Source organism: Pseudophryne corroboree, chromosome 2 (assembly GCF_028390025.1).
Source record: "Pseudophryne corroboree isolate aPseCor3 chromosome 2, aPseCor3.hap2, whole genome shotgun sequence".
Lineage (NCBI taxonomy): Eukaryota > Metazoa > Chordata > Amphibia > Anura > Myobatrachidae > Pseudophryne > Pseudophryne corroboree.
The window spans coordinates 348,174,475-348,192,783 of record NC_086445.1 but is presented as its reverse complement, the minus strand read 5'-3'; the positions used below and the strand labels follow the sequence as shown (position 1 = coordinate 348,192,783).

Here is an 18,309-nt window from a genome sequence, read left to right as displayed (position 1 = left end):
AGAGTAGCTCCCGACCAGCGCAGCTTTAGCGTGCTGGCTGGGAGCTACTCGTCGCTCCCCGGCCCGCAGCCGCTGTGGGCCGCTCCCCACACGGTCCGGCCACGCCTGCGTTCCGCCCCCTCCCACCCAGCAACTGCCTCTGCCTGTCAATCAGGCAGAGGCGATTGCAGCCCAGCTATGGCCTTCTGCCGTCTGGCATGCGCAAGCGCACTGCAACGCTGGCGCAGTGGGTACCCGTTTGCTCGGATGCGATAAAAAGCAGTGGGCGAACGGGTCAGAATGACCCCCCATGGAGCACATATTCTAGTGCAGTGGTTCCCAAACTCTGTCCTCGGGACCCCACACAGTGCATGTTTTGCAGGTAACGCAGCAAGTTTACAGGTGTATTCATTATTCACTGACACATTTTAAAAGGTCCGCAGGTGGAGCAAATTATTTCACTGGTGATTCTGTGAGGAAACCTGCAAAACATGCACTGAGTGGGGTCCTGAGGACCGAGTTTGAGAACCTGTGGTCTAGTGTGCACCAACCATAAGTGTTGCAGCTGAGGACAGACAATTTTAAGTGCTATGCACCACGGCCCTTGGTGGTCCAGTTCTGTAATCTCGAGAGGCTTACAGCTTCACAACAGAGTTCATGTTGCCCCTGGACATTTCCACTTAACTAAAAGAGCAGTGAAGGGGAGCTCTAACAGGGCAGAGATTTGACAACCTGACTTATTGGAAACCTGGCTAATGCGGGGCTGTGTAGGATAGGACGGGTGTAGTAGGGTATGCCAGCGGCCGGGCTCCCGGCGACCAGCATACCGGCGCCGAAATCCCGACCGCTGGCATACCAACAGCGCGGCGAGCGCAAATGAGCCCCTTGTGAGCACGGTTGCGCGCGCCACGCTATCTATTCTCCCTCCAGGGGGGTCATGGACCCCCAAGAGGGAGAAAAAAAGTGTAGGTATGCCAGCTGTCGGGATTCCGGCGCCGGTATACTGTGCACCGGGATCCCGACAGCCGGCAAACTGAAGATCACCCGATAGGACATTAATAACAAATTATATATTTATGTCTTTCCAGTCTCTCCAAAGTTATTTTTTTCTCAGAGATTCCTAATTTTGGCGCTTCCTTCAGATCTGCCACTTTATGCCCTCATCAGGTGGTGTGGAGTGCTTGGGAGGACTCAGGTAACATTTGAGATGATATCTACTCACAAATCTCCCCTGACCCACACCATGTCTGGTGTTTATAAAATAACTGTTCCGGCCGTTTTAGAAATGAACCTTCTTTCACACAGATGAGGGATAGGGATTTAGCGCCCAAAGGAGACAAAGTATTGTGGAATAGGGTATATAGAATGGGATCCGGTCAGGTGACTGACGCTCAGGATTCCGGCAGTCATCATGCCGACGCCAGGATCCCAAGCAATCGAAATGCCGCCAAAAAGGTGGTCCATGACAAGGGTCTTTGTTGCCCTCATCCCCTTCCCCCACCACCGGCATTCTACTGCCAGAATCCCGGGCTCGGTATGCTGACCACTAGGATCCCCAGCACTGGTCTCCCAGACCCAACCCTATAGAATCAGTAACTCCTGCTTCTCCAGCCTTGGACAGGACAGCGAGAGCTGTTCTGCCGGTTCCCCTGTCCATAACCTAATAGCGTCAGAGAATAAATTTATTTTCTACATGTCTATTGTCGAAGTCAAAAAATATTGCAGTACACACATCACGTACAAACTACACACAGATGGCCTCCGTGCGTGTACTTGGTCTGCCGTGCGTGCGCATATTCGCAATTTGCGTATGGTCGCTTCCGCGGTCCTGCGCATTAGCGCGTGGTATGAGTATTTACGGTAGTTTGGACGCATGGAAAAGCTATCAAAACATAATACATATTCAATCCAAATAGTGCACAATGTACACATAGTCTCCCTGCATCACACCAGCAAGTTACAACAGTTTAAATGGTATCAGAACAAAGGGATTCACCTTTACAGGATAGGAGGGGACAGAACAAGGTTATAAGGTGGTGTTTGGTATCCAGCTGTAGGGTATTTTAAGGGTAATATTCCGGTGTTGGTTTGTAGAAGATCGCACGTTCCTGCGAATAGTTATGTGCAGGAGCAGAATATAGATATAAACTGTATTTACTGTACATTAGGTATGCAGCGGGAACCCAGAGGAGACCACCCACAAGTGCATCTTGAACAGACATCGCCCACCTATTCAAACCAACCTATGACCTCTCCTGTACTGTAAATGACAATCCCTGTGTCCAATGGACAAAGAGATTACAGTATCCATTGTGTTAAGCTTTGGAAGATTGTATAAAAGGAGCCAGCGGCAGGCCTGGTCTCTCTCTCTCAAGACTCACAAAGTTATCTATCTAGATGACCGAGGACCAGACTGGGTAGCGCGGCGAAATTCAAACAAGTATGTACCATTGACTGTAGCCATTATTCTATTGTATTGTATTGCTTTGTGATTGTGACCCCCCTTCAGTAATAATATGCTGTGGTGTCGGAACCCAGCAGTTTAAATACAAATCTGGTGTCGTGTTTTCCTTTCCCTGCTAAGGTTTAAAGTGTATTACTATCGCATGCATATCTGTTAAGGGTTCACTGTGTAACTTTGGGTGTGTACGCGCTGTGTGTACTTTGTACAGCCAGCGCGGCGTTTGTACGCAAAGTCTGTACACGGTACGGGACTCTGTACGCTAATGGTGTAATAAGTACGTAGATTGTGGATTAAGTATAGCGGCCGCAGCGGTTTCATTTAAAGTGTATGAAATGTCTTTTTAAAGTGTTGCTTTTAGTCCTGTATGTAAATCAGCGTTTACACTATGAATGATATCATGCTCGCTTCTGCAAATAACCATACTGGGTTTATGTCCATTTGGTTCAGTTGGTTAGATTTCAGGGATTCCAGTGCATATGCCTCAACGTTACTTCATCATACAATTTTTTCAACTTTAGGGTAAGATCAGCTAGTGGGCAAATAGGTTCTTAGGGTCCGATTCTGAGTTGGATGCAATGTCGATGTCATATGCAGTTGCTGTCTCAGTAATGTATTGGGAATCCTGGGCAGTGGCTTTGCAGACAGACAGGTGGTCCGTCTTATGGGCGTATGATGGGCATGTCACTGAAGTGGTTGCAAACTCGGTTGCATAATCGCTCACATTGGAGGCCATACTCTGGCAGACAATCTGCACCTAGCATGGGGCGTGTGCAAGGTTCAATGGTGTGACCGATAGATCCGTCTAAAGACGGGATTGTCAGGGGCAGAACAGGGTCATGGACTGTACATAATAAATGCAGTTCCACCAACACACTGACATTCTGAGCAACCATACCATTCCTCAGAAGTTCGTCTGTTTAACCGACTTTTTGCGCCCCATGGCGGATTACAGCAGCAGCCAGTGGGTATCTCAGTAGACAGCCCATTGGCTGCAGCATTACCCTAAACTGGCAGCAGTGGCTGTGACTACTATAGCGCCCACCTCTGAATCATCTTAGGTTATATGCATTCTATTTCAATGGATCACTTTTCCAGAATGACTCCCATATCTATGCATTATAATAAATTGTTAACTGTCTAAGGATGAGATGTATCAGTGTTATTTCACAGTAAAATCTCCATCAATCCGACTTTAAAAAAGGCGGGTTGGCATTGTTGGGAATGGCAAAATCCTGTCGGATTTGGCTGCTCATTGAATACGGAGATGTCGGATCCTTTCCGTCGGAAAGGATCCAACATCTATTGAATACACCCCTATGAACACAAGCAAAAATCTGCATCTGTTTTCAAGCACACAATGGAGCCACTTTGTAACGTTGTATCAACCCCTTCATCTTTCATTGTTTTCTTATTAGATGTTTCAGTGACTTGTACTGTGTACTGTGTGATGAAAGTAATATGGTTTTTCTTATAAAAAGCAGGGGGACCCAGCAGCACAGCACGTCACATGGGATGACTGTCAGCTAAAGCTCAGCTGGATGCATCCCATGTGACTATGCCAGTTAAGGGGTTAAGCAAGTTGTGTAATAAAATCACAATACTGGCAAGACAATAACAACACGCAGAGCTTACAGGATGTCATCACTTTGTATATTATGAAAGCAACATACAATGGAATGTGATATAACTGGATTGTAGCAAGCAATAGAATCTCAAAGAGGAAAGCTTGTACAGCTGCAATGATAATATGGCAACAGTACAGATCTGGGGCATATTCATGTGAGCGTTGTGCTAACTTTACAATCTATTCCACCAGGTAGTGACTGGTTATTTAGATGAACCTCACACGTTCACATGATATAAACTTATTTAAATAAGAATTTACTTACCGATAATTCTATTTCTCGTAGTCCGTAGTGGATGCTGGGGACTCCGTCAGGACCATGGGGAATAGCGGCTCCGCAGGAGACAGGGCACAAAAAGTAAGCTTTTAGGATCACATGGTGTGTACTGGCTCCTCCCCCTATGACCCTCCTCCAAGCCTCAGTTAGGTACTGTGCCCGGACGAGCGTACACAATAAGGAAGGATATTGAACCCCGGGTAAGACTCATACCAGCCACACCAATCACACCGTATAACTTGTGATCTGAACCCAGTTAACAGTATGACAAACGTAGGAGCCTCTGAACAGACTGCTCACAACAAATAACAACCCGATTTTTTTGTAACAATAACTATGTACAAGTATTGCAGACAATCCGCACTTGGGATGGGCGCCCAGCATCCACTACGGACTACGAGAAATAGAATTATCGGTAAGTAAATTCTTATTTTCTCTAACGTCCTAAGTGGATGCTGGGGACTCCGTCAGGACCATGGGGATTATACCAAAGCTCCCAAACGGGCGGGAGAGTGCGGATGACTCTGCAGCACCGAATGAGAGAACTCAAGGTCCTCCTCAGCCAGGGTATCAAATTTGTAGAATTTTGCAAACGTGTTTGCCCCTGACCAAGTAGCAGCTCGGCAGAGTTGTAATGCCGAGACTCCCCGGGCAGCCGCCCAGGATGAGCCCACTTTCCTTGTGGAATGGGCCTTGACAGATTTAGGTTGTGGCAAGCCTGCCACAGAATGTGCAAGTTGAATTGTGCTACAAATCCAACGAGCAATCGTCTGCTTAGAAGCAGGAGCACCCATCTTGTTGGGTGCATACAATATAAGCAGTGAGTCAGACTTTCTGACTCCAGCCGTTCTTGAAATATATATTTTCAATGCCCGGACCACGTCCAACAACTTGGAATCCTCCAACTCGTTAGTAGCCGCAGGCACCACAATAGGCTGGTTCAGGTGAAACGCTGACACCACCTTAGGCAGAAAATGAGGACGCGTCCGCAGTTCTGCCCTGTCCGTATGGAAAATCAGATATGGGCTCTTATATGATAAAGCCGCCAATTCTGATACTCTCCTGGCTGAAGCCAGGGCCAGTAGCATGGTTACTTTCCATGTAAGATACTTCATCTCCACCGATTTGAGCCGCTCAAACCAATGGGATTTTAGAAAATCCAAGACTACATTAAGATCCCACGGTGCCACTGGGGGCACAACCGGGGGCTGTATATGTAGTACTCCTTTTACAAAAGTCTGGACTTCAGGAACTGAAGCCAATTCTTTCTGGAAGAAAATCGACAGGGCCGAAATTTGAACCTTAATGGACCCCAATTTGAGGCCCATAGACAATCCTGTTTGCAGGAAATGTAGGAATCGACCCAGTTGAAATTCCTCCGTGGGGGCCTTCCTGGCCTCACACCACGCAACATATTTCCTCCAAATGCGGTGATAATGTTGTGCAGTCACCTCCTTCCTGGCCTTTACCAGTGTAGGAATGACCTCTTCCGGAATGCCTTTTTCCTTTAGAATTCGGCGTTCAACCGCCATGCCGTCAAACGCAGCCGCGGTAAGTCTTGGAATAGACACGGTCCCTGCTGAAGCAGGTCCCGTCTTAGAGGTAGAGGCCACGGATCCTCCGTGAGCATCTCTTGAAGTTCCGGGTACCAAGTTCTTCTTGGCCAATCCGGAGCCACTAGTATCGTTCTTACTCCCTTTTGCCGTATAATTCTCAGTACTTTTGGTATGAGAGGCAGAGGAGGGAACACATACACTGACTGGAACACCCACGGTGTTACCAGAGCGTCCACAGCTATTGCCTGAGGATCTCTTGACCTGGCGCAATACCTGTCCAGTTTTTTGTTGAGGCGGGACGCCATCATATCCACCATTGGTTTTTCCCAACGGTTCACAATCATGTGGAAGACTTCTGGATGAAGTCCCCACTCTCCCGGGTGTAGATCGTGTCTGCTGAGGAAGTCTGCTTCCCAGTTGTCCACTCCCGGAATGAATACTGCTGACAGTGCTATCACATGATCTTCCGCCCAGCGAAGAATCCTTGCAGCTTCTGCCATTGCTGTCCTGCTTCTTGTGCCGCCCTGTCTGTTTACGTGGGCGACTGCCGTGATGTTGTCCGACTGGATCAACACCGGCTGACCCTGAAGCAGGGGTTTTGCCAGACTTAGAGCATTGTAAATCGCTCTTAGCTCCAGTATATTTATGTGAAGAGACATCTCCAGGCTTGACCATACTCCCTGGAAGTTTCTTCCTTGTGTGACCGCTCCCCAGCCTCTCAGACTGGCATCCGTGGTCACCAGGACCCAGTCCTGTATGCCGAATCTGCGGCCCTCTAACAGATGAGCACTCTGCAACCACCACAGAAGAGACACCCTTGTCCGTGGCGATAAGGTTATCCGCTGATGCATCTGCAGATGCGATCCGGACCATTTGTCCAGCAGATCCCACTGAAAAGTTCGTGCGTGGAATCTGCCGAATGGAATCGCTTCGTAAGAAGCCACCATCTTTCCCAGGACTCTTGTGCATTGATGCACAGACACTGTCCCTGGTTTTAGGAGGTTCCTGACAAGTTCGGATAACTCCCTGGCTTTCTCCTCCGGAAGAAACACCTTTTTCTGAACCGTGTCCAGAATCATTCCCAGGAACAGCAGACGTGTCGTCGGGGTCAACTGAGATTTTGGAAAATTCAGAATCCACCCGTGTTGTTGCAGCACTAGTTGGGTTAGTGCTACTCCGTCTTCCAGCTGTTCTCTGGATCTTGCCCTTATCAGGAGATCGTCCAAGTAAGGGATAATTAATACGCCTCTTCTTCGTAGAAGGATCATCATTTCGGCCATTACCTTGGTAAAGACCCGAGGTGCCGTGGACAATCCAAACGGCAGCGTCTGAAACTGATAATGACAGTTTTGCACCACGAACCTGAGGTACCCTTGATGTGAAGGGCAAATTGGGACATGCAGGTAAGCGTCCTTTATGTCCAGGGACACCATAAAGTCCCCTTCTTCCAGATTCGCTATCACTGCTCTGAGTGACTCCATCTTGAACTTGAATTTTTGTATGTACAGGTTCAAAGATTTGAGATTTAGAATAGGTCTTACCGAGCCGTCCGGCTTCGGTACCACAAATAGCGTGGAGTAATACCCCTTTCCCTGTTGTAGGAGGGGTACCTTGACTATCACCTGCTGAGCAAACAGCTTGTGAATGGCTTCCAATACCGTCGCCCTGTCCGAGGGAGACGTTGGCAAAGCAGACTTTAGGAACCGGCGAGGGGGAGACTTCTCGAATTCCAACCTGTAACCCTGAGATACTACCTGTAGAATCCAGGGGTCCACCTGTGAGCAAGCCCACTGTGCGCTGAAATTCTTGAGTCGACCCCCCACCGTTCCTGAGTCCGCTTGTAAGGCCCCAGCGTCATGCTGAGGGCTTTGCAGAACCCTGGGAGGGCTTCTGTTCCTGGGCAGGGGCTGCTTGCTGCCCTCTCTTACCCCTTCCTCTGCCCCGAGGCAGATATGACTGTCCTTTTGTCCGCTTGTTCTTATAGGAACGAAAGGACTGCGTCTGAAAAGACGGTGTCTTTTTCTGTTGGGAGGGGGTCTGAGGTAAAAAAAGTGGATTTTCCGGCAGTTGCCGTAGCCACCAGATCCGATAGACCGACGCCAAATAATTCCTCCCCTTTATACGGCAATACTTCCATATGTCGTTTGGAATCCGCATCACCTGACCACTGTCGCGTCCATAAACTCCTTCTGGCAGATATGGACATCGCATTTACTCTCGATGCCAGAGTGCAAATATCTCTCTGCGCATCTCGCATATAAAGGAAAGCATCCTTTAATTGCTCTATAGTCAATAAAATACTGTCCCTATCCAGGGTATCAATATTTTCAGTCAGGGAATCCAACCAGACGACCCCAGCACTGCACATCCAGGCTGAGGCGATGGCTGGTCGCAGTATAACACCAGTATGAGTGTATATACTTTTCAGGGTAGTTTCCAGCCTCCTATCAGCTGGATCCTTGAGGGCGGCCGTATCAGGAGACGGTAACGCCACTTGTTTCGATAAGCGTGTGAGCGCCTTATCCACCCTAGGGGGTGTTTCCCAGCGCGCCCTAACCTCTGGCGGGAAAGGGTATAATGCTAATAACTTTTTTGAAATTAGCATTTTTCTATCTGGGTTAACCCACGCTTCATCACATACATCATTTAATTCCTCTGATTCAGGAAAAACTACAGGTAGTTTTTTCACCCCCCACATAATACCCCTTTTTGTGGTACTTGTAGTATCAGAGATATGCAAAGCCTCCTTCATTGCCGTGATCATATAACGTGTGGCCCTACTTGAAAATACGTTTGTTTCATCACCGTCGACACTAGATTCAGTGTCTGTGTCTGGGTCTGTGTCGACCGACTGAGGTAAAGGGCGCTTTACAGCCCCTGACGGTGTCTGAGACGCCTGGGCAGGTACTAACTGGTTTGCCGGCCGTCTCATGTCGTCAACTGATTTTTGTAATGTGCTGACATTATCACGTAATTCCATAAACAAAGCCATCCATTCCGGTGTCGACTCCCTGGGGGGTGACATCACCATTATCGGCAATTGCTCTGCCTCCACGCCAACATCGTCCTCATACATGTCGACACACACGTACCGACACACAGCAGACACACAGGGAATGCTCTTATCGAAGACAGGACCCCACTAGCCCTTTGGGGAGACAGAGGGAGAGTTTGCCAGCACACACCCAAGCGCTATAATATATATGGGAACAACCCTATATAAGTGTTGTTCCTTATAGCCGCTTAAATATATAAAAATATCGCCAAAATATGCCCCCCCTCTCTGTTTTACCCTGTTTCTGTAGTGCAGTGCAGGGGAGAGTCCTGGGAGCCTTCCTCACAGCGGAGCTGAGCAGGAAAATGGCGCTGTGTGCTGAGGAGAATAAGCCCCGCCCCCTATTCCGGCGGGCTTTTCTCCCGGAGTTTTAGACATTTGGCATGGGTTAAATACATACATATAGCCTTAATGGCTATATGTGATGTATTCTTTTGCCATAAAAGGTATTATATATTGCTGCCCAGGGCGCCCCCAGCAGCGCCCTGCACCCTCCGTGACCGTCTGGTGTGAAGTGTGTGACAACAATGGCGCACAGCTGCAGTGCTGTGCGCTACCTTCATGAAGACTGAAGAGCCTTCTGCCGCCTGTTTCCGGACCTTCAATCTTCAGCATCTGTAAGGGGGGTCGGCGGCGCGGCTCCGGGACAAACCCCAGGGTGAGACCTGTGTTCCGACTCCCTCTGGAGCTAATGGTGTCCAGTAGCCTAAGAATCCAGTCCATCCTGCACGCAGGTGAGTTGAAATTCTCTCCCCTAAGTCCCTCGATGCAGTGAGCCTGTTGCCAGCAGGACTCACTGAAAATAAAAAACCTAAAAAACTTTTTCTAAGCAGCTCTTTAGGAGAGCCACCTAGATTGCACCCTGCTCGGACGGGCACAAAAACCTAACTGAGGCTTGGAGGAGGGTCATAGGGGGAGGAGCCAGTACACACCATGTGATCCTAAAAGCTTACTTTTTGTGCCCTGTCTCCTGCGGAGCCGCTATTCCCCATGGTCCTGACGGAGTCCCCAGCATCCACTTAGGACGTTAGAGAAAAGTTAATATTCTTCAAAGGCACAGAACCAAAACATACCAGTGCTGAAAACATGCTATATAATTATATTTTAGGAAAACAAAGTTTATTGGGTTACCGGTGTCTGATCTACATAGAACATAAAACGAAGGTAGGCATATCACTGTGATACATAATGCAGTTACCACCATGGCTATCCTTGTGCAAACCCAAATCCTACAGACGTTTTCACCCACTCACCAGCAGCCTAATGCTCATGGCCAATAGTTCCAGTGAAATGCACAGCCAGCGCTCACAGGTATTTTACCCAGAGAGGATCCAGCGAAGCCTCCTGGCTTTGTGGGTCCCCATTGCTAGGTAACAGTAACTAGTTGCTTGATAAATTGATAAGACACAGCAGTAGATAAACTATGAAAATGCAATAACAAGAAAAATCAGTGATCTCTCTGTAACATCACTTGTTAGATAAGTGGAAGCAAGGATAACCACTTTCTCTGACAAAAAGGGTTGGCAACTTGTAGTACTTCTTGTATATATTAAAAAACAAACAAAAAAAAACAGCACTCATTAACTCACCTGCACACCAGTTTACTGAAGGCACTATGTGCCATCAGGAAAACTAATGGGCCCTACACACTGGCCGACCCGCCGAGCTGCCGGACGGCGGATACGGCCGACGAGCGACAGGGCGGCGGGGGGGCAGTGACGGGGGGAGTGAAGTTTCTTCACTCCCCCCGTCACCCGGCTGCATTGAAATGCAGGCAAATATGGACGAGATCGTCCATATTGGCCTGCATGCACAGCCGACGGGGGACCAGCGATGAACGAGCGCGGGACCGCGCATCGTTCATCGCTGGAGCCTCCACACTGAAAGATATGAACGAGAGATCGTTCATATCTTTCAAACAAATCGGCCAGTGTGTAGGGCCTATAACAAAGTCTTGCAATTTCAGGCATGTAATACCAAGAAGGGAAAATAAGAATTTACTCACCGGTAATTCTATTTCTCGTAGTCCGTAGTGGATGCTGGGAACTCCGTAAGGACCATGGGGAATAGCGGGCTCCGAAGGAGGCTGGGCACTCTAGAAAGATCTTAGACTACCTGGTGTGCACTGGCTCCTCCCACTATGACCCTCCTCCAAGCCTCAGTTAGGTACTGTGCCCGGACGAGCGTACACAATAAGGAAGGATTTTGAATCCCGGGTAAGACTCATACCAGCCACACCAATCACACCGTACAACTCGTGATAAGAAACACAGTTAACAGTATGAAACAATAGAGCCTCTCAACAGATGGCTCAACAATAACCCGATTTAGTTAACAATAACTATGTACAAGTATTGCAGATAAACCGCACTTGGGATGGGCGCCCAGCATCCACTACGGACTACGAGAAATAGAATTACCGGTGAGTAAATTCTTATTTTCTCTAACGTCCTAGTGGATGCTGGGAACTCCGTAAGGACCATGGGGATTATACCAAAGCTCCCAAACGGGCGGGAGAGTGCGGATGACTCTGCAGCACTGAATGAGAGAACTCCAGGTCCTCCTCAGCCAGGGTATCAAATTTGTAGAATTTTGCAAACGTGTTTGCCCCTGACCAAGTAGCTGCTCGGCAAAGTTGTAAAGCCGAGACCCCTCGGGCAGCCGCCCAAGATGAGCCCACCTTCCTTGTGGAATGGGCATTGACAGATTTTGGCTGTGGCAGGCCTGCCACAGTATGTGCAAGCTGAATTGTACTACAAATCCAACGAGCAATAGTCTGCTTAGAAGCAGGAGCACCCAGCTTGTTAGGTGCATATAGGATAAACAGCGAGTCAGATTTTCTGACTCTAGCCGTACTGGAAACATATATTTTCAGTGCCCTGACAACGTCTAGCAACTTGGAGTCCTCCAAGTCCCTAGTAGCCTAGGCACCACAATAGGCTGGTTCAGGTGAAACGCTGACACCACCTTTGGGAGAAACTGGGGACGAGTCCTCAATTCTGCCCTATCCATATGGAAAATCAAATAAGGGCTTTTACAAGACAAAGCCGCCAACTTTGATACTCGCCTGGCAGAAGCCAAGGCCAATAACATAACCACCTTCCACGTGAGATATTTCAGATCCACGGTTTTTAGTGGTTCAAACCAATGTGATTTTAAGAAACTCAACACCACGTTGAGATCCCAAGGTGCCACAGGAGGCACAAACGGGGGCTGACTCTGCAGCACTCCTTTTATAAATGTCTGAACTTCAGGTACTGAAGCTAGTTCTTTTTGAAAGAAAATCGACAGAGCCGAGATCTGTACCTTAATGGAACCCAATTTAAGGCCCATAGTCACTCCTGCTTGCAGGAAATGCAGAAATCGACCTAGTTGAAATTCCTCTGTTGGGGCCCTTTCGGCCTCACACCATGCAACATATTTTCGCCATATGCGGTGATAATGAGTTGCTGTAACCTCTTTCCTGGCTTAAGTAAGCGTAGGAATGACTTCCTCCGGAATGCCCTTTTCCTTCAGGATCCGGCGTTCAACCGCCATGCCGACAAACGCAGCCGCGGTAAGTCTTGGAACAGACAGGGCCCCTGCTGCCGCAGGTCCTGTCTGAGTGGCAGAGGCCATGGGTCCTCTGATATAAATTCTTGAAGTTCTGGGTACCAAGCTCTTCTTGGCTATCCACGAGTATCGTTCTTACTCCTCGCCTTCTTATTATTCTCAGTACCTTTGGTATGAGAGGCAGAGGGGAGAACACATAAACCGACTGGTACACCCACGGTGTTACCAGAGCGTCCATAGCTATCGTCTGAGGGTCCCTTGACCCGGTGCAATATCTTTTATAGCTTTTTGTTGAGGCGGGACGCCATCATGTCCACCTGTGGCCTTTCCCAATGGTGTACAATCCTATTGGAAGACTTCTGGAGGAAGTCCCCATTCTCCCGGGTGGAGGTCGTGTCTGTTGAGAAGATCTGCTTCCCAGTTGTCCACTCCGGGAATGAACACTGCTGACAGTGCTAACACATGATTTTCCGCCTATCGGAGAATCCTTGTGGCTGCTGCCATCGCCATCCTGCTTCTTGTGCCGCCCTGTTGGTTTACATGGGCGACTGCCGTGATGTTGTCTGATTGGATCAGTACCGGCTGGTTTTGAAGCAGAGGCCTTGCCGGCCTCAGGGCATTGTAAATGGCCCTCAGGTCCAGAATATTTATGTGTAGGGAAATAACCTGACTTGACCAAAGTCCCTGGAAATTTCTTCCGTGTGTGACTGCCTCCCAGCCTCAAAGGCTGGAATCCATGGTCACTAGGACCTAGTCCTGTATGCCGAACCTGCGGCCCTCTTGAAGATGGGCACTCTGCAGCCACCACAGTAGAGATACCCTGGTCCTTGGAGACAGGGTTATCAGCCTATGCATCGGAAGATGCGATCCGGACCACTTGTCCAACAGGTCCCTCTGAAAAGTTCTTGTATGGAACCTGCCTAATGGGATTGCTTCGTAGGAAGCTACCATTTTTCCCAGGACTCGCGTGCAATGATGCACCGCTACCTATTTTGGCTTCAGGAGGTCTCTGACTAGAGATGACAACTCCTTGGCTTTCTCCTCCGGGAGAAACACTATTTCTGGTTTATGTCCAGAACCATCCCCAGGAACAGTAGACGTGTCATAGGAACCAGCTGTGACTTTGGACTGTTTAGAATCCAACCATGCTGTTGTAGCACTTTCCAAAATAGTGCTACCCCGACTACCAACTGCTCCTTGGACCTCGCCCTTATAACGAGATTGTCCAAGTACGGGATAATTACAACTCCCTTTTTTTTTTTTTTTCGGCCATTACCTTGATAAAACACCCTCGGTGCCATGTACAGTCCAAACGGCAGTGTCTGGACTTGGTAATGGTAATCCTGTACCACAAATCTGAGGTACTCCTGGCGAGGATGGTAAATGGGGACATGCAGGTAAGCATCCTTGATGTCCCAGGATACCATGTAATCCCCCTCGTCCAGGCTTGGAATAACCGCCCTGAGCGATTCCATCTTGAACTTGAATCTTTGTGTTCAAGGATTTTAAATATAAAATGGGTCACACCGAACCATGCGGTTTCGGTACCCCAACCCGTGTGGAATAGTAACCCCGTCCTTGTTGAAGTAGGGGCACCTTGAGTATTACCTGCTGGGAATACCGCTTATTAATTGCCTCTAGCACAGCCTCCCTGCCCGAGGGAGTTGTCAGCAAGGCATATTTTAGGAAACGGTTGGGGGGAGACATCTCGAATTCCAGCTTGTACCCCTGAAATACTACTTGAAAGAAACAGGGATCCACCTGTGAGCGAGCCCACTAATTGCTGAAATTTTTTGAGACGGCCCCCCACCGTACCTGGCTACACCTGTGGAGCACCCGCGTCATGGTGTGGCCTCACAGGAGGCGGGGGAAGAATCTTGATTCTGGGAACAGGCTGACTGGTGCAGCTTTTTTCCCTCTACCCTTGTCTCTGTACAGAAAGGAAGCGCCATTTGTTTCTGAAGCCGAAAGGACTGTACCTTTGTCTGTGAGGAAACCTGAGGTAAAATTATTTCTTCCCAGCAGTTGCTGTGGATACGAGGTCCCAGAGACCATCCCCAAATAATTCCTCACCCTTATAAGGCTCTCTATGCGCTTTTTAAGTCAGCATCACCTGTCCAGTGACAGGTCTCTAATACCCTCCTGACAGAATGGACATTACATTTATTTTGGATGCCAGCCGGCAAAATATCCCTCTGTGCATCCCTCATATATAAGACGACGTCTTTAATATGTTTTTATGTTTGCCAACTAGTATCCCTGTTTGACAGGGTCACCGACCACGCTGCAGCAGCACTATCTGCAGGTCTCAGTCTAGTACCTGAGTGTGTAAATACAGACTTCAGGATAGCCTCCTGTTTTTTATCAACAGGTACCTATTAAAGTGGCCGTATCCTAAGACGGCAGTGCCACCTTTTTTGACAAACGTGTGAGCGCCTTATCCACCCTAGGGGATATCTCCCAGCGTAACTTATCCACCTGGCGGGAAAGGGTACGCCATCAGTAACTTTTTATAAATTACCAGTTTCTTAACGGGGGAACCCACGCTTTCACACACTTCATTTATTCATCTGATGGGGGAACAAAACACTGCCTGTTTTTTCTCCCCAAACCTAAAACCCATTTTTAGAGGTGCTTGGGTTAAAGTCAGAAATGTATAACACATTTTTTATTGCCGGGATCACGTCACGGATGTTCCTAGTGGATTGTGTATATGTCTCCACCTTGTCGACACTGGAGTCAGACTCCGTGTCGACATCTGTGTCTGCCATCTGAGAGAGCGGGCGTTTTTGAGCCCCTGATGGCCTTTGAGACGCCTGGGCAGGCGCGGGCTGCGAAGCCGGCTGTCCCACAGCTGTTACGTCATCCACCCTTTTATGTAAGGAGTTGACACTGTCGGTTAATACCTTTCACCTATCCATCCACTCTGGTGTCGGCCCCACAGGGGGCGACATCACATATATCGGCCTCTGTTCTGTCACCATATAAGCCTCCTCATTCAACATGTCGACACAGCCGTACCGACACACCGCAGACACACAGGGAATGCTCTAAACGAGGACAGGACCCACAAAAGCCCTTTGGGGGGACAGAGTAAGAGTACGCCAGCACACACCAGAGCGCTATATATATACAGGGACTAACTGAGTTATGTCCCTAATAGCTGCTTTTTATATAATATACTGTATACAGTGCCAATTTTAATGCCCCACCTCTCTTTTCCCTCTTACTGTACTGTAGAATTGCAGGGAAGAGCCAGGGAGCTTCCTTCCAGCCGAGCTGTGAGGGAAAAATGGCGCCAGTGTGCTGAGGAGATAGGCTCCGCCCCTTTTTCGCGGCCTATTCTCCCGTTTTTTATGGAATTCTGGCAGGGGTATTTACCTCATATATAGCCCCTGGGGCCATATATTGAGGTATTTTAGCCAGCCAAGGTGTTTTTATTGCTGCCTCAGGGCGCCCCCCCCAGCTCCCTGCACCCTCAGTGACCGGAGTGTGAAGTGTGTGAGAGGAGCAATGGCGCACAGCTGCAGTGCTGTGCGCTACCTTGGTGAAGACAGAGTCTTCATGCCGCCGATTTTCCGGACCATCTTCTTGCTTCTGGCTCTGTAAGGGGGACGGCGGCGCGGCTCCGGGACCGAACATCAAGGCTGAGCCTGCGGTCGATCCCTCTGGAGCTAATGGTGTCCAGTAGCCTAAGAAGCCCAATCCGGCTGCAAGCAGGCGAGTTCGCTTCTTCTCCCCTTAGTCCCTCGCTGCAGTGAGCCTGTTGCCAGCAGGTCTCACTGAAAATAACAAATTCTAAGACTATAACTTTCTAAGAGCTCAGGAGAGCCCCTAGTGTGCATCCAACCTCGGCCGGGCACGAAATCTAACTGAGGCTTGGAGGAGGGTCATAGTGGGAGGAGCCAGTGCACACCAGGTAGTCTAAGATCTTTCTAGAGTGCCCAGCCTCCTTCGGAGCCCGCTATTCCCCATGGTCCTTACGGAGTTCCCAGCATCCACTAGGACGTTAGAGAAAGGGATTGCTTACATACAGCACATTTGCATTTCACTAAGCCCATTGTTTGCAATGTTAAAGGCCCTACACATTTGGCGACATACACAGGCGATATGAACGATAGCGCTCATAAGTGAATGATATATCGTTCATGTTGTTTAGTGTGTAGGCACCAACAAGGATGAGCGTCCCCGGCGGTTGTTTATAGTTGGTTTTCCCTCATTTAGCATAGCAAGCCAATTTGGATGATGGTCGTTAATCATTAGAGTAATGGGCCCTACACACTTGGCGATGTCAGCAATTTGGACGATGAGTGATCTGAATGATGTTCGTTATCGTACAAATTGACTTGCATTAAAAAACGATGGAAAACCAACGATAAATGACCGTGGGAAGGCGCATCGTTCATTGTTCATACCGTGCCTACACGGTATGAACGATATATTGTTCATATCGCCCGTCACAGTCGCGAAGTGTGCATGGGCTCATTAGCATGTGCATCTTTTTCTGTCTGATTTGCGAGTGAGTTGCAGGTGTTTTCTATAAAACTCAGTTGGGTATCCCCTGTGCATCTATTGGAGCTTCTTACAAGACAAGTGCTGGACACAAGACCCCGGTGACACCAGCTATAGCAGCAGAAACAGAGAGAGGAGACACCACAAGCCTTTTATCTCTTGATTATCTTAGCATAAGGCAGAGAGTCCCGCTGTGCAGCCTGGGAGCAGCAGCGCCCCCTGATCCTGAGCGCCCGTGTACTACCTCTATGGAGAGCAGCGCTGCGCAGGACGCAGCACAGTCCTGGCTGTACACCCACGGAGTCTCCATCCACCGACTGCAGCTGCTGCTGTATAGATCAACTCACCCAATACAGGCGGCCTGATCCCTGAGCCCCGTGCTGGCTTATACAGCACCGGTCTGGATGTGTCCGGGCTCCTCCTCTGCAGGCAGGGGGCGGGGGCAGCCGCATCTGTGTATGTCCACAGACGGAGGCGACTTACTACCGGCAGGTACGCCAGCCATACTGTAGCCTTCCAGATACTGCATGTGCCCTGACTGCCGCCCCGGCCCCTCCAGAATGCCGCAGTATCAACCCCGTGCAGGGTGTACGGAGGCGGCCGCTTGCATGTGCGGCATCTACGGGGCAGGAGACAGCGTGCGCCGCGCTCTGCAAACAGCCCCTCCTGCTGCCGGTGCTGATGCTTGGGACATACGTAACTAGCAGGATGTACTACAGCATTAATGTCTGTATGCTCCGCCTGACGTGTGGCTGCTGCCATCACATCGAAAGCGTCTCCATGCTGGAGGAGGGGATACAATGAAAGGAATAACACTCTGGTCTGCATTGACTATATATAATGGGAGCAGATTGAACTTTTATGTATTTTCAATAACCCTTAAACCTATGCACTACATTTTCCGCACACTTCTTCATAAAGTGATGTTACATATTTCTCATACGTCTTAGAGGATGCTGGGGACACTTCAAGAACCATGGGGTATAGATGGGATCCGCAGGAGACATGGGCACTTTAAGAGTTTTAAGGGGTGTGAACTGGCTCCTCCCTCTATGCCCCTCCTCCAGACTCCAGTTTTAGAATTGTGCCCAGGGAGACTGGTCACACACAGGGGAGCTCTACTGAGTTTCTCTGAAAAGACTTTTGTTAGGTTTTTTATTTTCAGGGAGGCTGCTGGCAACGGTCTCCCTGCATCGTGGGACTTAGGGGAGAGAAGTCAGACCTACTTCTAATGAGTTTAAAGGCTCTGCTTCTTGGCTACAGGACACCATTAGCTCCTGAGGGTTTGGA

At 49.0% G+C, this 18,309-nt stretch overlaps 1 protein-coding gene across 5 annotated transcripts in view; it reads right to left on the bottom strand.

The window, feature by feature from the left end:
• Positions 1-17,791, bottom strand: part of PLCXD1 (phosphatidylinositol specific phospholipase C X domain containing 1) — a 62,226-nt gene extending 44,435 nt beyond the window's left edge. For 3 of the 5 annotated variants that reach the window (XM_063953078.1, XM_063953079.1, XM_063953080.1), the window contains exon 1: positions 17,367-17,791. In XM_063953078.1, coding sequence (XP_063809148.1) covers positions 17,367-17,781 — 415 coding nt within the window. In that variant the 5' untranslated portion in view covers positions 17,782-17,791. The other 2 variants (XM_063953081.1, XM_063953082.1) reach the window with 2 other exon arrangements.
• Positions 17,792-18,309: the final 518 nt, after the last annotated feature.